The following is a 21,723-nucleotide window of genomic DNA, read 5'->3' as shown; positions in this document are numbered from 1 at the left end:
TAGTGAAATATTATGAACAACTTTATGCCAATAAATTCAAGTTAGATGAACTGATGAATTCCTTGAATGACACAAATTACCAAATTTCTTTTAGGAAGAAAGAGATAACTTGAGTAGCCTTATAGTTAAAGAGATTGATGTTAAATAGCTTTCCAAGAAGAAAACTCAGGTCCGCGTGGCTTCACTATTGATTTCTACCAAATATTTAAGGAAAAAACAATACCATGTCCACACATACTCTTTCATGTGTTGATAATGATGTGAAGGACAGGGCCACTACCACGATGAGGCCAGTGAGGTGCCTAAGGTGTAAAATGTGAAAGGCGCCAGAGTCTAAGAGTAGGTGCCTCCTTAAATATTGTACCCTAGGCTGCTTGCTTGCCTTACCCTGTTGTCAGCCCTGGTGGAGTAACTAGAACTCGCATAAACTGTTGGTGGGAATTTAAAGTGGTACAGCCCTTTTGGAAAACAGTTTAGTGGTTTCTTAAAAAGTTAAAAATATTTCTGGTTTAGTATGTAGGGAACTTGAAAGCTTCTACTCCTGTTCTCAAAAGAAAAAACTGAACAAACTGTAAATCAACAACTTAGAAGCTTTTTGAAGGTCACAGTGCAGGGGCACAAACTCACTAAAAGACAACAACCTAATCACAGGTCTATGGAATGCTTCCCCTCCTCCCACATTTTACCACCATATCAATAGGGCATCTGTATAATAGTAAGGGAATACAACTGAAAGAACTGCATGTCTCAGACTTTATTTAAGAAGACTGTAAAGACAGCAAGGTAGACAAAAACAAGGACACCAGAGGAAATTTTAGCCTCTAACACCTACAGCTACAGCAAATAGTAAATATAGTCTAATTCCTAACCAGATAAATATAAAACCTCACACTAAATACCTGTTTACCTCAGTTCCTTTTATCCAGTACATCATATCTGGCGTGCAACAAGAAAAATTACAGTAAATACTAAAAACGAGAAAAAACCCCCACAGTTTAAAGAGAGTAAGTCCTAGAATGAGACTGGCAACAATTTTGGAATTATCAGACTGGGAATTTAAAATAACTATGGTTAATATGCTAAGGGCTCCAATGGAAAAGGTAGACAACATTTAAGAATAGATGGGTAATGTAAGCAGAGAGATGGAAACTGTAAGAAAGAATCAGAAGGAAATGCTAGAAATAAGCACTAACAAATGAAGAATGTTTTTGATGGATTCATCAATAGACTTGAAATGGCAGAGGAAAGAATCAGTGAGCTTAAGGAAATGTTGATAGAAACTTATGGAATGTGTGGGTTAGTGAAAGTATTGCTTAGAGGGAGGTTTAATAACATTGAATGCATATATTAGGAAAGAATAAAATCTAAAATTAATAATCTAAGCTTTCAGCACAGGAGACCAGAAAAAGAACAGATTAAATCCGAAGTAGAAGGTGAATCAATCACTGTGTTGTGTACCTGAAACTAATGTAAAATTGTGTGTCACCTATACAAAACAAAACAAAAAAACAGAAGAAAAGAAGTAATAAAAATTAGACCGGAAATCAGTGAAATTGAGATCTTCAGATCTTGTTTGAGAAGATCAATAAAATTGGTAACTATCTAACAAGGTCAATTAAGGAAGAAAGAAGGCCTAAATTACTAATGTTAGAAATGAAAGAGGGCACATCACTAATGATCTCATGGACATTAAAAAGATAATATTATGAACAACTCTAAGCTCACAAATTCTGTAACCTAGAAGAAAAAAGATCAATTCCTTGGAAGACACAGTCTTCCAAAATTTACACATAGAAAATAGACACTCTGAATAAAGCTATACTTATTAAAGAAATTGAATCAATAATAACTTTTCAAAATAGGAAATACCGGGGCCATATGAGTTCACTGGTGAATTATACCAACCATTTAGGCAAGAAGTTATACCAGTTCTTTATGATCTATTCCAGAAAATAGAAGCAAAGAGGATACTTTCTAACTTATTCTTAGGTAGCATTAACTTAATATTGAAATTAGACAAAGACATTATGAAAAAGGAAAACTACAGACTATCTCTCATGAACATGGATGCAAAAATCCTTAACAAAATATTGGAAAATCAAACCCAATAATGTATGAAAAGAATTCTATACCATAATTAAGTGGGCTTTATTCCAGATATGCAAGGCTGATCCAGTATTGAAAAAGCAATTTGTGTAATCCATGCATTAACAGGCTAAAGAAGAAAAATCATATGTTCATATCAGTACTCATTCATAACTCAGTACCCATTCATGATAAAAACTCTCCACAAACTAGGAATATAGGGCAAGTGCACCTTGATAAAGAACATCTGCAAAAACCCTACAACTGTGAGAAACTAGTTTCCCACTAAGATCAGGAACAAAATAAGGATGTCCCTTCTCACCACTCCTTTTGAACATCACATTGGAAACCCTAACTGTGCAATGAGACAAGAAAAGGAAATAAAAGGTATATACACTGGGAAGGAAGAAATAAAACTGTCTTTATTCACAGATATCATGATTGTCTATGTAGAAAATCCCGAAGAATCAGAAAAGAAACTCCTGGAACTAATGAGCGATTATAGCAAGATTGCAGGACACGAGATGAATATTATGAAAGTGAATTGCTTTCTTCTATGCTAGTGATGTACAATTAGAATTTGAAATTAACACAGCACCGTTTACATTACCACCAAAGAAAATGAAATACTTAGGTATAAAACTAACAAAATATGTGCAAGATCTGTATGAGGATAACTACAAAACTGATGAAAGGAATTGGTGAAGATCTAAATAAACGGAGAGAGAGTCCATTTACATAGGTAGGAAGTCTCAGTATTGTCAACATTTCTGTTCTTTCCAGCTTGGTCTTTAGATTCAATACAATCCCAGTTAAAATTCCAGCAATTTGTTTTGTAGATACCAAGAAACTGATTCCAAAGTTTATATAGAAAAGAAAAAGAGAATAGCCAAAAGAGTATTGAAGAACAAAGTTGCAAGACTGACACTAATTGACTTTAAGACTTACCGTGAAGTTACAGTAATATAGACAGTGTGGTATTGGTGAAAGAATAGATAACATACAGATCAAAGCAACAAAATAGAGAGCTCAGAAATAGACCCACACAAATACAGTGAACTGATTGTTGACAAAGGTACAAAGGTAATTCAGTAGTCTTTTGAGTAAATGGTGCTGAAACAACTAGATATCTACCTGCCAAAAAAGGAAGAAAGAATGGAAAGAAAGAAAGAGGAAAAAAGAATCTAGACACAGACTACCCATACCTTTCACAGAAATTAGCACAAAATGGATTGTAAATCTAAATGTGAAATCCAGAACTGTAAAAATCTAAATGTGAAATCCAGAACTGTAAAACTAGAAGATCGCATAGGAGAAAATATATAACTTTGAGTTTGGTGATGATTTTTTAGATAATGGCATCAAAAGCACAATCCATGAAACAAAAAATTGACAAGTTGGACTTCGTTCAAATTAAAAACTTCTACTCTGTGAAAGACACTACTAAAAGAATGTATACAGGCTAGACACTGGGAGAAAATATTTGCAAAACACATGTATGATAAAGGATTGGTATCCAAAATACACAAATAACTTTTAAAACTCAACAATAAAAACAACGCAACTAAAAAATGGGAAAAGGACTTGAATGAACACTTTCCCAAAGACGTACAAATGACCAATAAGTATATGGAAAGATAGTTAACATCACTAATAGTCTTAAGCGGTAAGTTTTATGTTATCTGTATTTTGCCATAATAAAAAAAATGTGCAAAAGATCTGAACAGGCATCTCATGAAAGAAGACATATAGATGGCAAATTAGCATATGAAAAGATGCTTAACACATGTCATTAGGGAATTGCAAATTAAAACAACAATGAGATGCTGCTGCATATATATCAGAATTGCAAAAATTCAAAACAGCACCAAATGTTGGCAAGAATGTGGACTGATAGGAACTCTTATTCATTGTGGGTATGGCTGCAAATGGTACACCATGTTGGAAGACAGTCCTATAGTTTTTGCCACAATTGCTGTCAGAAGTCTGAACACTACTAGCTCAGTGTTTTTTCCTTTCCATACTCCACTTTCCCATGTGTCCTTTTTATGGTATCTCTGAAAAGATAAAATTGTTGCTAGTGATCATCTAATCTGAAATCAGGGTAGGGTTTTTTTTCTTTTCTTTCTCTCTCTGTCTGTCTCTCCTTCCTTCCTTCCTTTACTCAGTGTCAACTAATAACTTGTCTTTCTAACTTAGGTATATAGGTTGTCACGTTTTCTTGCTTGTTTTAAAAAATTATTTTCAGTTGATTTTTGTTATATAAATAAGAATTTTTTATTTGCCTTCCCACTTCATTCCTTTTTACTATAATTATATAAAATGGGATTAGTATAAGCATATAGGTGTTCATAGAGCTTGTGTTGCATACTTACTTGTGTTTAAGATCAAGAGGGTAGTGATTTCACATTAAAAATTGTAGAACTAACTGGTATATTCTTTTGTGAAACATTTCGATACTCTGAGTATTCGTATTGCTACATAGCATTGATTTTGCTATTTGTCTTTTTATAGAGAGAGAAGATTCATGAGAGATGCAAGAATATTTGTCCTCCTAAAGATACCTTTGACAGGACTCTCTTACATACTCATGGTATGAATATGTGCTATTTGTAGACAATATGTAGCTAAATGCATGATATTTGTAGCATAGCATAAATATTGACAAACAAAATCTTAATTTGGGGACCTTGGTGGCTGTTCTACCTATAATTTTTATTTTTAGTGAAATTTGTATAGCCTATGATCATAATCTTTTCCAAAAGCTTTTAAGAGAAAACCATGGGTCTCATTGTAGTGTTATCCTTCATTTCAACAAATACTTGTCTTGGTGCTTGGTATTTTGCTTGTTGCTTAAAAATAGTTGAATATTTTGCTTTTTGCTTAAAAATAGTTGAACAATAAAGAGCACTTGTCCTCAAGAAGCTGTTTGGCTCCTGATAGGGTTACATAAATAAACCAACAATTGCAGCACTGTATATCAAGCAGTTAAATTCAGCGTGGTAAGATGGTGTAGCGCTCGTAACTTGTTAAGCCTTAGAAAACTTCCTAGAGTTGATGATTGCCTGTGTTTTAAACTAGCTGCTGAGTAACATTTATGTGGGAAAAGGCCTTCCAGGAAGAAGGAATAGTGTATGCAAAGCAGTAGAATCAAGAAAGAACAGAGCATGTTCAAAGAACTGCAAGAGTTCAATATGTTTTGGCTCTACTGGGAGTAAGTGAGAAGTAGTCGGGGAGTCAGATCGTGAAGAGCCTTGTACGCTATGCTAAGGAATTTTTCTTTTCTAAAAGCAGTACAGAGCCACAGAATATTTTTAACCAGACATCAGATTTATGATTATACATTTCACTGTGAAAACAGTTGTAGAAAACAAATTTAAGGATGTTGATAAGACAAACTGGAGGCAAAGAGGCAGTTGGAGGCTGTTGCAGTAATACAAGTGAGAAATCATGTGGCCCCAATAGCAGTTATAATAAAGATGGAGAGGAATTTAGGCATTTAAGAGATACATTAGAGATCAAAGCACAGGTTTTGGTGGTCAGTCAGTTGTTGGTAGTGGTAATGCTCAGTTTGCACACTGAGAAGTTTCTGTGGATTTCACAATTTAGGATCTCTTATGGAGGGCTTTCAGACTTGAAGTGGTGGTTACAGAAAACACAATACTATATATTAAGGAGTGAGTACAAGAGAAAGAAATGGAGACTACCAGTGTGGATATGACTTGAGAATTTGAGATATAGGGTATTGACTAGAGAGAGCAGGAGGTAAGAGTGTTTTTGCACAGTCCGCACTAGGTGAGGCAAGAGATGCATTTGCATAACCTGAGAGTGAATGCTTCCTTAAATTTTGTACTGGAGGGCTTTCCTTGCCTCAGCCTAGTCCAGGCCCTGGGTTTTATCTTTATCTTTTTTTTTTTTTTTTTGGTTTGTTTTTAATGGGAGAGAACTGAGCATGTATATATGCAGAGAGAAAGAACTATTAGAAGGGAAGAGGTTGAAGATGTGGAAAGAGGCAGGGTATTTGATGAAGCACCCTCACAGAAAAGGCAGGAGGCCATGGAGTCCAACCCAGGAAGGTTAGTTTTGGAAAGATCTCTGAGATCTAGTTGGTGAGATGAAGGTAAAGTAGGTTCATTTGCAGGTTTGTAGATACAAACTAAGATGTCTAAGAAGAAAATAGGGTATTAATATCTTAATATGATATGAAAATCTTTGATCATAAGAAATTCTGGGTGGGATGGTGAGTATTTTGAACAAAAAAAGCATTATTCCTATATTAGAATGCAATTCTTTTTTTAAAAAATATTTTATTTATTTATTTGACAAAGAGCATAAGCAGGGGAAGCAGCAGGCAGAGGGAGAAGCAGGCTCCCCACTTAGAGCCTGATGCGGGTCTCGATCCCAGAACCCTGGGATCATGACCTGAGCCGAAGGCAGACGCTTAACCAACTGAGCCACTCAGGCTTCCCAGAATTTAATTCATTTTTAAAAACCATATGCCAAACTTAATTTCACCAAACTTAATAAGATAGCATCAGGCTTTCTGTGTCCATTTAAAAAACACTTGAAATGTATTTAGTTTTCTTGCTATCATACAACTGATTAAAATTATTTGAAACAGGATTTTTTCAGTGCTTTGTATATTGCTAGGCATACAGGAGGTGCTTGATGTTTGTTGAGGAAATTTAAGTGGTTATGTAATTGTGACATGGTACCGAATCTGCTCAAAGTGTATTTTATGGAATAGAATGAAAAGAGGTTAAAAAAAATCATATTTTCTCTTTTCCTTTTTTTCATAGATAAATCCAGGACAGATCTGGAGCAAGTACCTAAGGTAACAAAGCTTAATAAATGAGAATACTGCTTTTTAATATCTTTAATTTTTTTAATAATCTTTAATATCTTTAATTTTGCCTTATAAGAAGCTTTCATTTGACTTTCTTACACTTTAACCACTTTGCCTGTTCTGGGACTTTGTGCATCACTTTTCTTCTTTCTTTTGCCATCATCAGTTTCTTCTTCATTACTGAAATCTACAAATATGTTTAAGTCTCTCCATTCTGAAAAAGAATTTTATTGATGTTCCCTTTCTAATTATTAAGAGATATGTCCTTTGTATGGAAAGTTTTATAGAGATGTGTAATAGATGTTTTCTTTTCCCCCCTGGGGAAAGAGTCCTTTGCATTAATTAGGTTCTCAAAGAGGTCTGTGATAACTGCTCTGTAAGGTGAGAAGACACAGAAAGACAACAGACAGAAATAAAAAGGCAGTCATTTTTGAAGTTGTTTGATTCCTACAAAATAAAATTCAAATGTCATTTAAGGCCCTTGATTATTCATTTCCATCATAGTCATACTCAACTTTTGCTTACTGATCTTTACACATTATTTACTTCAGCCAAACTATTTTGGTGGCTCCGTTCTTTACTTGCACTGATGCTTTAGCCTGGAAGACTTTTCCCTCAACTCCCCCTATCTAATCCTTTCTTTACGTTCTTTTGCTTTAATGGCAATTCTACATGAATACATTTCTTCCCAGCTGAAGATAATTGACCCCTTTGCTGAACTTCCATAGTATTTTATGTAGACCTGTGCCTTCCTTTTTAAGGCATTTGTCACTCTTCTTATGTTTATGTGTATGTTTTATCACATCCATTGGACTAAAGATCCTTGGGATTAGGACCTATGTAGTAATTTATCTTTGTTTCCCCCTTAGTGCCTAGCATATGGGTTATATCATCAGTAAATATTTATTGAATTAATCAGTACTTTTAATTACACTAAAGCAGGGACTAGAAAATACACTCATGTCCCTAGTTAGATTTTCCCTATCACTTTATACTAATTTTTGGATATAGGTAAAATGGATCAGTATATATAATAAAATATAACATAGAAATCAAGTAAGGTAAACTATATTTCAGGCTGTATGCTAGGTAATGGGGATACAAAGATTAATTAGCTATAAATCCAGTCTTACAGGAACGTATGATCTCTAGGGGGTGATACATATATTCAATAATTTTTGTGAAGTATGAGATACATATCATATATGTGGCACATGTACTTAAGTTCAGAGATGGGGTAAGTGTTCATACAGAGATAATGTTTGCCCTTTTGATTTGGTTGTATTCTCTAGGAAAATAGGCAGGGAAGGCCTTCTAGGCCAAAAGCAGATACAAAGATAAAAAAGCACAAGAGGGTATGGAAGTTGAGTATTGCTAGAATGTAACTTGTAAATAGTGGGAGTGGCAAAATACAAATTGGTGACGGAGTTCAAAAAAATGAAGGGCCTTTGATGCCATTCTAAGGAGTTTGGTCCTTGGGTCGTGGGAATCCATTGAGAGATTTAAACAGAGAAGTTATTAATTCAGTTATACGGGATATGAGTAAGTAGGACATGAGTAAATAGTCATTTACTGTAATCCAGAGATAATGAAGAGCTGCACTGACCAAATGCTATAGACATAGAGAAGAGAGCATTCAAGTGTTATTTAGAAAATATAATTTGTTTTGGTTTTAAAATTTAGTATATGTCTAATCTACAAAGCTAATTTTGAAAGCATTTTAAGCAAGAGGAAGTAGAAATATAAAGAATTTGATATTCGGCATTTTAAAAAAAACTATCAGTGGGAAATAATATAAAAATTTTGGGATAAGTAGGATATCTCCCTTTGGCATGTGCCTGATGGGACTGCGTTAGTGAATTTGATTACATAGTAATGTAATGGATGTAATGTAATTCCATAGTAATGGAATGATCACCTCCATTGGTAAAGACAAAAAACATATTTCAATCTTTCATGAGTATTTTTAGCTTGATGAAACACTACATTTTTTATACAGATTTTTGTGTAAATCAATTTATCACTTGCTTTTGCTGTTTATGCTTCAGATCCAAGTTAATCATTGTTTAATGGTCTTATGATGTTTGAAGGGATAATGGATGTAAAAAAATGTTTATCTAATTGAGGAAAATACATTTTTTAATAGATTTTTATGAAACCAGATTTTGCCTTGGACGATTCCTTAACTTTTAATTCAGTTTTACCATGGTCTCATTTTAATACTGCTGGTGGAAAAGGAAATCGTGATGCAGCTTCCTCAAAGTTGCTACAAGAAAAGGTAATTTCTTTTTTACTTTGTCTGTATAGAAAACTTTATTCTAGTTAAGTAGTACCTTTTGTGTGGGTTCTGATTTGGTTATTTAGTAAGGGCTATTTCTTTTAATTTCATTTTTATTGTTACTACCTTCAAATTTTAACTGATAAAAGCATTTGATTCCATGGAAAACAAGTTGTGCTGGTGAAAAAGGAAAAGTTAATTGTTGGAGTGCTTCTTATCTAAAATAGCAGTTGATGGAATTTCAGTTTAAAGGATGTATTAGATAACACAATTAATTGCTCTCCATTTATCCCAAACAACATATTGGCTAATTTTGTGTTCTTTATAATTCAAGGCATGGAAAATCAACTTTTGCTGAGGTACCATTTTTCCTTATTTCCACATCATAAGGATGATTATTTTGAGGCAAAAATATGATAGTTGAAAGATACAGTATTGTATTAAAAATTGTATTAAAACATGATACTGTATTTTTCGCTTTGCAAAGCCTAATCTTTTGCATGTTATAGTCAGCAGTTTTTAAAAAATTTTGCAATATTTTGTAAGTGAGAAGTCAACATCCTGAAAGTCATTTAAAATGTAGTTTTAAACATATCTTAACTCACATATTAAGAATCTTTTAAAACTTGAATAGGAAGTAAAGACCTTTGATTCCTGTTCTTTCTCAGCAGTTTAGAGCTTTTCTAAAACTGGTCCTTAAACTGAGAAGAAAGCATTTTGCTTCAGGCTAGTGACATCTCTTGGCAGTCTGAAAACTTGTCTCAGGAAGACTAGTCAATAAATGAGGTCTATAGTAACTGAAGAAAAAATTAGTTTAGGGAGAAGAGGAGTAGAAATGTAAGGAAAGAATCATGAGTATTCCTTATCTCCCAGTTGAAAATAAAAGTGAAGTCATTTTTCCTTTGGCAACATTTTTACCTATAAAGGTTTTCCTTGAAAGAACAAATTCATAAATCTGATGAAAATTATGGGTTTATGGGCACAGACTCACTCCTGTAATGCTTTTTCACATTCCAATATATGCCCTGTTAAAATAATACCTTAAAAGAGAAAAAACAACAAAAGCCAATAAAAATCTCATACTAAATACTAATATTTCGTAAATACTTTTAGGAAGACTAAAAATTTTTCCCTATATAGAACTTTAATAGGAAATGAATTATGGAAACATTATGCTTTTGAAAAGAATAGATCAATGGAATATTGATAGAGAAATCTTTGAAGTTCAAATGAAACCATTTTCTCATGCTAAATGTTTAATTAAAGGATTGGAATTTTATTTTTTGGTAAGTTGTAGAATCAGGTTTGTTATGTGTGCATTCTGGCTCCTTCTTGTTCTACTCTCTTCTTAGAAAACAAATGGAAGAAATGATTCCAAGAGAACACTTTCAAACTCACTTTATTATTGATAAACAGCTGTTTTTATCTTGTGAGGTTTAAAGAGAGGGGATGCTACAAGAGGATTAGTTAATTTGTGTTCTACTGTAGTGCTACCCAAAGTCCTGGTCTATGATGAAATAAGGAGCTTGCACTAGAACGTAAATCATTGCACTATTTCCTTTATTAAGAAAGTCTTTCTATGGAAAAACAATGCAGTGGGCTTAGTGATGTCGTTGATTTACTTTCCAGCAAATTCCTTATTTTATCATGGACCTGTTAAATAGTTAACAGATTGGCAGCAGCATATAAACCACATTCTCAGTAGTAGTCCTGAAGGAGTTACTCATTCTACATTTGCTTTCTGAAAATTTGAGTCCACTTTAGCTTGCAATGTACCCAAGTACTTTTGTCCCCATATTGCTTTTTAGGTAAGTAAGTGAACAAGCCGTGTTGAAGATGAAAAGAACAACAGCAAAAGGGTATAAACTCAAGAGATTTAAACTATGGAAATTTTTCTTGTTTGTAACCTATTGTATATTATAATAGATTACTGAAGGAGCCTTGTTGAAGATATGTGTGATCCTGCGTCATTTTAAGGAAATAGTCTTGGTGACCAAATAATCTGTTTTAATCTTATGAGTCCTAAATGTTGAAAGTTCATTAACTCTTTACACTGTGCATTCTCCTGAGATGTTGAGAGATAATGCCTGAAGTTTGAGCTATTACTTGAAGAATTTAAAAGTTAAAAAGTGGGAGAGAAATGGAAAGATAATGTAGCCAAAAAAGGCATATGCAGTTAGAAAGGAAGAAAAGGCAACTCAAGTTTTAGGAGTCCATATTGAAATTAGAAAGCATTTTTAATATATGTTTCTCTAGGAATTAATCTTGGTTGTGTTACAAATAAAATATATATGAACTCTTTTAAGGCATTTGTTAACCTTTTCAGAGGAAAATATATTGGAAATAAACTGAGTTTTACAAATTGATAAGAGCATAATTTTTGAAATGTAAAATAAGCAGCCTTGAAAAAAAATCCCAGTGAGTTTTAGTATTTTCTATAATTTGTGACTGGATCATGAATCTGTCTTTCACAGATTCTTTTGAGGCAGAGTGGTATAGTAGAAAGAGCTTCAGTTTTTGAGTCAGACAGACTTAGGTTCAAATTTTAGTTTTGCCACTTACTAACCTCATGACTTTATTCAAATTATGTAATGTCTCTGAGCCTCAGTTTCCTCATCTGTAAAATAAGAATATTAATACCTGTACTTTTAGATGGCTAAACCTGGAAAATTATGTATATAAAATACCAGTGCCTGGTACATAGAAGGAAGAGGTCAATAAATGGTAACTGTAATAAAGTTTTAGTCAGAGGAGTGATGTGTCATGGTCTGGGGGTTAACGAGATCATTCTCAGATTTTAGAACTTCTGAAACTAGATTATAATCTCAGTTGATTGTGAGGTACTCTTACTTTCTAGAAAGTAGTTGGTGTTTAGAGGACAGTAATTGCAGGAGCAGAGGAAGAAGGTAAATCAGCTTCTTCTACTCTTTTGTCTTAGATGTATTAATCTTTGGGTTGTTACCTTTCATCTCCCTTCCATTTTATTATGCCCAATATCAAGAATCCCATAATCAAATAGTTGATACAATAGGATTTAAAATATATGTAGAAATCTTGTATCATTTTCAGAAAGCATTTGGATAGTCAAAGAAGGTAATTTTACAACACTCCATGACTTTTTTTTCTTCCTTCTTAAGCTGAGCCATTATCTGGATATTGTGGAAGTAAACATTGCTCACCAGATCTCTCTACGTTCCGAAGCATTTTTTCATGCAATGACCTCTCAACACGAATTGCAGGACTACCTCAAGAAAACTTCCCAGGCTGTAAAGATGCTTCGAGATAAAATTGCACAGATTGATAAAGTAATGTGTGAAGGATCACTACACATTTTAAGACTGGCACTTACCAGAAACAATTGTGTTAAAGTGTACAATAAACTCAAGTTAATGGCCACTGTACACCAGACTCAGCCTACAGTACAGGTGTTGTTATCCACTTCTGAATTTGTTGGAGCATTGGACTTAATAGCAACAACACAAGAGGTTCTACAGCAGGAACTTCAGGGCATTCACAGCTTCCGGTACGTCCTTTAAGTAAGCTTTTAGAAATAATGTTAGAAGTTTTTAAAGGATAAATTGTAGTGTGTAATGTTAGCTGAGGAAGTGTGAATGTATGTAAGTTACACGAATATTTTTTCTTCCAGATCTGTTTAGTAATGTTATCATTGTGATATTTTAGTCTTAGCAAAACAAAAACTGTAAGGACCTATATTTACAGAAACATTTGAATGGAGAAACAAAATTAAATTTTCTGATAGATGGTGCTAATGAAAGGCCAGTCACAACTTTGAAAATAACATTTTGAAAATGTTGAAATAGTTTTGTGTCAGGTTAGTAGATCAAGGTGCAGGAAGGAATACCAGTATATCTAAAATTAAGTTCATTTTAAAAGTTCTTGAATAGGTTTTAAATTTAATAATTATTAAATAATTATTTAGTAATATTATATATTTGTATATAACATAATTATTTGATAATTAGTAAAATTAATTTCTAATCTGCAGTGTTTATCACATGGCAAAAAATTCCACATGGTGATGGAAAAGACCCAGTTTTTTCTACGTTCTTATTTTTTTTTGTAGTAACTACTATTTTAATAATAAATTTTACATAACCCAATACATGCAAAATATCATTTCAACATATAATCAACACAATTATGAATGAGATATTTTTCATGTTTTATAGTAAATCTTCAAAATCTGTTGTGTGTTTTATACTTAGAACACATATCAATTCAGGCAATGCATACTAGCCATATTTCCTGGGGCCAATGGCTACTGTTTTGGGTAGGTCAGAGCTAGAATATATAACATAAATGTTTTTGCTTATAATTCATTGGATGATGTAGTTGCAAGAATTTCTAAATCTTACCAAGACCCTTAGAATACACGCATTGCTTTCTTTTTTGTTTTGCTTTATTTACACTTATATAAGTTTAAATTTGAAATAAAGTTGTTATAACATTCACTGTCTCTCAGTAAAGCTTTTCAGTTTTCGTCATAAGGTTTTATACATATATGTCTTTTTAAAATTTTAATTTAATTTATTTTTTATTAATGTATAATGTATTATTTGTTTCAGGGGCACAGGTCTGTGATTCATCAGTCTTACACAATTCACAGCGCTCACCATAGCATATGCCCTCCCCCATGTCCATCATCCAGCCACTCCATCCCTCCCACCCCCCTCCACTCCAGCAACCTTTAGTTTGTTTCCTGAGATTAAAAGTCTCTTGTGGTTTGTTTCCCTCTCTGGTTTCATCCTGTTTCATTTTTTCCTCTCTTCCCCCATGATCCTCTGCCTTGCTTCTCAAATTCCACATATCAGTGAGATCATATGATAATTGTCTTTCTCTGATTGACTTATTACGCTTAACATAATACCCTCTAGTTCCATCCACGTTGTTACAAATGGCAAGATTTCAATCTTTTTGATGGCTGCATAGTATTCCATTTGTGTGTGTGTGTGTGTGTGTGTGTGTGTGTGTGTGTGTGTGTGTGTGCGCGCGCGCGCGCGTGCATACACGCACACACCACATCTTCTTTATCCATTCATCTGTTTTTGGACATCTAGGCTCTTTCCATTTTGGATATTGTGGACATTGCTGCTATAAACACTGGGGTGCATGTGCCCCTTCAGATCACTACATTTGTATCTTTGGAGTAAATACCCAGTAGTGCAGTTGCTGGATTGTAGGGTAGCTCTATTTTCAACATTTTGAGGAACCTCCGTACTGTTTTCCAGAGTGGCTGCACCAGCTTGCATTCCTACCAACAGTATAGGAGGGTTCCCCTTTCTCTGCATCCTTGCCAACATCTGTCGTTTCCAGACTTAGCCATTGTGACTGGTGTGAGGTGGTATCTCATTGTGGTTTTGATTTGTATTTCCCTGATGCCGAGTGATGTTGAGCACTTTTTCATGTGTCTGTTGGCCATTTGTACGTCTTCTTACAAGAAATGTCTGTTCATGTCTTCTGCCCATTTCTTGATTGGATTATTTGTTCTTTGAGTGTTGAGTTTGATAAATTCTTTATAGATTTTGGATACTAGCCCTTTATCTGATACATCATTTGCAAATATCTTGTTCTATTCTGTTGGTTGTCTTTGGTTTTGTTGACTGTTTCCTTTGCTGTGCAAAAGCTTTTTATCTTGATGAAGTCCCAATAGTTCATTTTTGCCATTGTTTTCCTTGCCTTTGGCGATGTGTTGAGGAAGAAGTTGCTGCAGCTGAGGTCGAAGAGGTTGCTGCCTGTGTTCTCCTCAAGGATTTTGATGGATTCCTATCTCACATTTAGGTCTTTCATCCATTTTGAGTCTATTTGTGTGTGTGGTGTAAGGAAATGGTCCAGTTTCATTCTTCTACATGTGGCTGTCCAATTTCCTAACACCATTTTGTTGAAGAGACTGTCCTTTTTCCATTGGACGTTCTTTCATGCTTTGTCAAAGATTAGTTGACCATAGACTTGAGGGTCCATTTCTGGGCTGTCTGTTCTGTTCCATTGATCTGTGTGTCTGTTTTTGTGCCAGTACCATACTGTCTTGATGATTATAGCTTTGTAATAGAGCTCGAAGTCTGGATGCTTTTCTTTTTCAACATTCCTCTGGCTATTTGGGGTCTTTTCTGGTTCCATACAAATTTTAGGATTATTGGTTCCATTTCTGAAAAAAGTTGATGGTATTTTGATTGGGATTACATTAAATGTGTAGATTGCTCCAGGTATCATAGACATTTTAACAATATTTATTCTTCCAATCCATGAGCATGGAACATTTTTCCATTTCTTTATGTCTTCCTCAATTTCTTTCCTGAGTATTCTATAGTTTTCTGAGTACAGATTCTTTGCCTCTTTGGTTAGTTTTATTCCTAGGTATCTTATGGTTTGGGGTGCAGTTGTAAATGGGATCGACTCCTTTATTTCTCTTTCTTCTGTCTTGTTGGTGTATAGAAATGCAACTGATTTCTCTACATTGATTTTATATCCTGCCTCTTTGCTGAATTACTGCATGAGTTCTAGCGGTTTTGGGATGGAGTCTTTTGGGTTTTCCACATAAAGTATGACATCATCTGCAAAGAGTGAGATTGCCTTTTTCTTTGCCAATTCGAATGCCTTTTATTTCTTTTTGTTGTCTGATTGCTGAGGCTAGGACTTCTAGTACTGTGTTGAATAGCAGTGATGATAGTGGACATCCCTGCCATGTTCCTGACCTTAACGGAAAGGCTCTCAGTTTTTCCCCATGGAGAATGATATTTGCTGTGGGTTTTTCATAGATGGCTTTTATGATATTGAGGTATGTACCCTCTATCCCTACACTGTGAAGAGTTTTAATCAAGAAGGAATGCTGTATTTTGTCAAATGCTTTTTCTGCATCTATTGACTAAGTATCATATGGTTCTTGTTCTTTCTTTTATTAATGTAGTGTATCACACTGATTGATTTGCAGATGTTGAACCATGCTTGCAGCCCAGGAATAAATCCCACTTGGTCATGGTGCATAATCCTTTTAATGTACTGTTGGATCCTATTGGCTAGTATTTTCGTGAGAATTTTGGCATCCATGTTCATCAGGGATATTGGTCTGTAATTCTCCTTTTTGTTGGGGTCTTTGTCTGATTTTGGGATCAAGGTAATGCTGTCCTCATAAAATGAGTTTGGAAGTTTTCCTTCCATTTCTATTTTTTCAACAGTTTCAGAAGAATAGGTATTAATTCTTCTTTAAATGTATGATAGAATTCCTCTGGGAAGCCATCTGGCACTGGACTCCTGTTTATTGGGAGATTTTTGATTACTGCTTCAATTTCCTTGCTGGTTATAGGTCTGTTCAGGTTTTCTGTTTCTGCTGGTTCAGTTTTGGTAGTTTATACATCTCTAGGAATTCATCCATTTCTTCCAGATTGTCTAATTTGTTGGCATATAGTTGCTCATAGTATATTCTTATAATTATTTGTATTTCTTTGGTGTTGAGTGCGATCTCTCCTCTTTCATTTATGATTTTATTTATTTGGGTCCTTTCTCTTTTCTTTTTGATAAGTCTGGCTAGGGGTTTATCAGTCTTACTAATTCTTTCAAAGAACCGGCTCCTAGTTTTGTGGATCTGTTCTGCTGTTCTTTTGGTTTCTAATTCATTGATTTCTGCTCTGATCTTTATTATTTCTCTTCTCCTGCTGGGTTTAGGCTTTATTTGCTGTTCTTTCTCCAGATCCTTTAGGTGTAGGGTTAGATTGTGTATTTGAGACCCTACTTGTTTCTTGAGAAAGGCTTGTATTGCTATATACTTTCCTCTTAGGACCCCCTTTGCTCTATTCCAACGATTTTGAACAGTTGTGTTTCCATTTTCATTTGTTTCCATGAATTTTTTTTCATTCTTCTTTAATTTCCTGGTTGACCCATTCATTCTTTAGTAGGATGTTCTTTAGCCTCCATGTATTTGAGTTCTTTCCAACTTTCCTGTTGTGATTGAGTTCGAGTTTCAAAGCACTGTGGTCTGAAAATATGCAAGGAATGATCCCAGTCTTTTGGTACTGGCTGATACCTGATTTTTGACCCAGGATGTCATTTATTCTGGAGAATGTTCTGTGTGCACTAGAGAAGAATATGTATTCTGTTGCTTTGGGATGGAATGTTCTGAATATATCTGTGAAGTTCGTCTGGTGCAGTGTGTCATTTAAAGCCCTTGTTTCCTTCTTGATCTTTTGCTTAAATCTGTCCATTTCGGGGGGTGGGGATGTTAAAGTCCCCTACTATTATTGTATTATTGTTGATATGTTTCTTTGATTTTGTTATTAATTGGCTTATATAATTGGCTGCTCCCATGTTAGGGGGCATAAATATTTACAATTAATTGTTAGATCTTCTTGTTGGATAGACCTTTTAAGTATAATATAGTGTCCGTCCTCATCTCTTATTATAGTCTTTAGTTTAAAGTCTAATTTGTCTGATATAGGGATTGCCACCCCAGCTTTCTTTTGATGTCCATTAGCATGGTAAATGGTTTTCCACCCCCTCACTTTCAATCTGGAGGTGTCTGTGGGTCTAAAATGAGTCTCTTGCAGACAGCACATCAATATGTCTTGCTTTTTTAATCGATTCTGATACCCTGTGTCTTTTGATTGGGGCATTTAGCCCATTTACATTAACTATTGAAAGATATGAATTTAATGCCGCTCTATTGCCTGTAAGGTGACTGTTACTGTATATCATCTCTGTTCCTTTCTGGTCTATGTTACTTTTAGGCTCTCTCTTTGCTTAGAGGACCCCTTTCAATATTTCTTTTAGGGCTGGTTTGGTGATCGCAAATTCTTTTGTCCTGGAAGCTTTTTATCTCTCCTTCTATTTTCAGTGACAGCCTAGCCGATATAGTATTCTTGGCTGCATATTTTTCTTGTTTAGCACCCTGAATATATCATGCCAGTCCTTTCTGGCCTGCCAGGTCTCTGTGGATAGGTCTGCTGCCAATCTAACATTTCTACCGTTGTAGGTTACAGACCTCTTGTCCTGAGCTGCTTTCAGGATTTTCTCTTTGTCTCTGAAATTTGTAAGTTTTACTATTAGATGTTGAGGTTTTGACCTATTTTTATTGATTTTGAGGAGGGTTCTCTGTGCTTCCTGGATTTTGATGCCTGTTTGCCTCCCTAGGTTAGGGAAATTCTCTGCTATAATTTGCTCCAGTATACCTTCTGCCCCTTCTCTCTCTTTCTTCTTCTTCTGGATCCCAATTATTCTAATATTGTTTTGCTTTATGGTATCACTTGTCTCTCGAATTCTCCCTTCATGATCCAGTAGTTGTTCATCTCTCTTTCTCAGCTTCTTTATTTTCCATCATTTGGACTTCTGTATCACTAATTCTCTCTTCTGCCTCATTTATCCTAGCAGTTAGAGCCTCCGCTTTTGATTGTACCTCATTAATAGCCTTTTTGATTTCGACTTGGTTAGTTTTTATTTCTCCAGAAAGGGATTCTCTAGTATCTTCTATGATTTTTTCAATCCCAGCTAGTATCTTTATAATCGTTATTCTGAACTCTAGTTCTGACATCTTACTAGTGTCCGTTATTAGGTCCCTTGCAGTCGGTACTGCCTCTTGTTCTTTTTTTGAGTTGAATTTTTCCATTTTGTCATTTTGTCCAGAGAAGAGTAGATGAGCGAGAGAACAAAATGCTAAAAGGGTAACAATGACCCCAGAAACATATATATGAAACAAATCAGAAGAGACCTGAAACTGGGGGAAAAGAAAAAAAAAAAAAAGAATATAATCAGGCTGGTGAATAGAACAGAGCAACACACTAGATTTTGGGTGTATTTTGGCCTGTTAGAAGAAACTGCATCCCAAAATTTTAAAGAAAGAAAATATGTATACAAAAATAAGGGTAAATACAATGAAGGGATGGAATATGGTTGTAAAAATGAAAATTAAAAAATTTTAAAAAAGGAATTGATTAGTTAGTTGAAAAAAGAAAGAAGAAAAATTTAAAAAAAAAAAAAGACTGTGATCAGGCAGGTGAATAGAACAAAGCCATATACTAGATTTAGGGTGTATCTTGGTCTGTTAAAAGACTCTGCATCCCAAAATTTTAAAGGAACAAAAACTTATATATATACAAAAAATAAGGTTAAATACAATGAAGGGATAGAATATGACTATAAAAATGAAAATTAAAAAAGTTGGTTGAAAAAGGAAAGAAGAAAAATTCAAAAAAAAAAAAAAGAAAAAAGTAAAGAAAATTTAAAAGTTAACTTTGAAAGACTTAAGAATCGTAGGAAAAAAGCCATGAATTCTATGTGCTGTTTTCCCTTAGAGCTGGAGTTGCAGTTCTCGTTATCAGTAAACCTGTCTTGGCTGGATGTTCTTCCTTATCTTCTTGGGGAGGGGCCTGTTTCATTGATTCTCAAATGTCTTTGCCCCAGGCGGAAGTGCACCACCCTTGCCCAGGGCCAGGCTCAGTAATCTGCTCGGGTTTGTTCTTGGTAGCTTTTGTTCCTTGAAGGCTTTCTGCACCGCTTAAGAGGACAAGAATGAAAATGGTGGCCTCCCAATCTCCTACCCCGAAGGAGCTGAGAGTTCGGGACCCCACTCCTCAGTGCACCCTCAGAGAAAAGCAGTCAGTCAGTCCTGTCTCCCTGGTCTCTGGCCACACTCCTTGCCCACCTGGCCTGTGACTGAGTGTTTCTATCTCTGGCACAGGACCCCGTTTGGAGTCTCCAAACCCAGCAGATTCCTGCGACGCCCTCCCATGCTGTTCCTCCCGGGGGAGGATGGGGAGTCTCCCTGCTCTTTGAGCAGGGGCCCAACTGTGCCATGGATCACGGTTTATGGCAACCCCGAGCTGAGAGCCCACTCCTGGGCTCATTCTCTGTGGCTGGCTTCCCCACTCCGAAACCTGGGAGCTCTGCCACACGCAGGCACCCTCAGTATTTCTGTGACCCTGAGAGTCCTGAGACCACACTGTCCCAGCGAGGGTTCCACTCCCCGCTTAGCCACTGGAGTGACGTCCCTCACAGGAGCAGACTTCTAAAAGTTCTGATTTTGTGCTCCACTGCTCTGTCACTTGTCCATAGCCGGCTGATGGAGGCTTCTGACCCCCTGTGGTCTGTCTTCCCATATATTGCTTCAGATTCACTTCTCCGTAGTCCTGCCTTCCAGAAAGTTGTCGTTTTTCTGTTCATAGAGTTGTTGCTATTCTTTTCTTGGATCTCCTGTTGAGTTCGTAGGTGTTCAGAATTTTTTGATAACTATCTAGCTGAATTCCTGGGACCAGACGAAATTTAGGTCTCCTACTCCTCCACCATCTTGGACCTCCTCCTATCTCCTATGTTCTTATTTTGAAAATATTTTTAACATTAGGATTTTAGTTATTTTATGTGAGATCATGTCAAAATGTTTAATATTATAGATAAACCAGGTACAGGCCATCAAAATTTCATGCAGTTAATCAGGCTTGCAATGTCCTTGTAGACGTCCCTCTGCTGGAAAACCCATCCAAACCTTACACCACTAAGTGACTATAAAGAAGTTGTGTGGAAGATATATTCTGTAACTTAATAGATATTTAATATATTCTTGAAAATTTTGCTTCAGAATAAATTTAACAATTATAAATTCTTATTGACTGAGGATAGGTAATTGGAATATTTATTTAGAATGCATTTTTTAAAAGGTGGCCCAAATTTAATGACGTAAGTGATTCATTCATTCATTCAGGAAATGGTTATTGATCACCTTTACATGTCAGACACCAAGCAGATTACTGGGAATATTGCCATGAACAAAAGCAGATGTTCTCTGCTTTGTTTTTACAATTTATTTGGCAGAATGAAGGAGACAGAAATGACTGGGTTGTCATCATATAGTGCAGTACTGTATGATGATGAATGTACAGATAGTTACGGAGCTCTGACCTTAGGGGAGGAACCTAATCTAGACTTGGATGTCTACAGAAAAAGTCTGAGACACAAGCCTCTTTGAGAATCTATTGAAAGCTGTTGATTAGATCTTCTTTCCATAAAAATATACCTGTACCTAAAATTTTACAATCATTTTTGGGTGGATCATAGTTCTTTGAAGGCTGCTTTGGTTTCCGAGCATGGACAAAATGATTTTTAGTTTCCCTTTTACCTCTGAAATTTTAAATATTTCTGTTTTTTGAATGTCTGAATGGAATATATTTTTATATTTTTATTTTTAATTTTTATAAAAGATTTTATTTATTTGAGCGAGAACACAAGTGGGGGTGGGGGGAGAGGGGCAGAGGGACAGAAGCAGACTCCCTGCTGAGCAGGGAGCCTGATGGAGGGTTCTATCCCAGAACCCTGGGATCATGACCTGAGCCAAAGGCAGACACTTAACCAACTTAACCACCCAGGTACCCCTGTTTTGTTTTTTTTTAAGTTTTATTTATTTATTAGAGCTGGGATGGGGGCAGAAGGGGAGGGAGAGGGACGAACAGACTCTGCACTGAGTGCAGAGCCCTACGTGGGGCTTAGTCTCAGGACCCTGAGATCATGACCTGAGCTGAAA

General features: G+C 35.3%; 1 protein-coding gene across 9 annotated transcripts in view; it reads left to right on the top strand.

Moving 5' to 3' along the window:
- The window catches only part of VPS54 (VPS54 subunit of GARP complex), a 140,712-nt gene that overhangs the window by 19,544 nt on the left and 99,445 nt on the right, over positions 1–21,723 (top strand). For all 9 annotated transcript variants that reach the window (XR_006777839.2, XM_087863440.1, XM_087863441.1 and 6 more), the window contains exons 4-7: positions 4,600–4,678; positions 6,885–6,919; positions 9,078–9,209; positions 12,347–12,732. Coding sequence is in view for 8 of the 9 variants with exons in the window: in XM_087863440.1 (XP_087719566.1) it covers positions 4,600–4,678; positions 6,885–6,919; positions 9,078–9,209; positions 12,347–12,732 (632 nt within the window). In the remaining variant the exon portion in view is untranslated. The remainder of the gene's footprint in view (positions 1–4,599; positions 4,679–6,884; positions 6,920–9,077; positions 9,210–12,346; positions 12,733–21,723) is intronic.

The sequence above is a fragment of the Ursus americanus genome, chromosome 7, assembly GCF_024610735.1.
Source record: "Ursus americanus isolate L20-20 chromosome 7, mUrsAme1.1.p, whole genome shotgun sequence".
NCBI lineage: Eukaryota > Metazoa > Chordata > Mammalia > Carnivora > Ursidae > Ursus > Ursus americanus.
The sequence above is the reverse complement of the archived record's forward strand: the minus strand, read 5'-3'. Positions and strand labels throughout refer to the sequence as shown.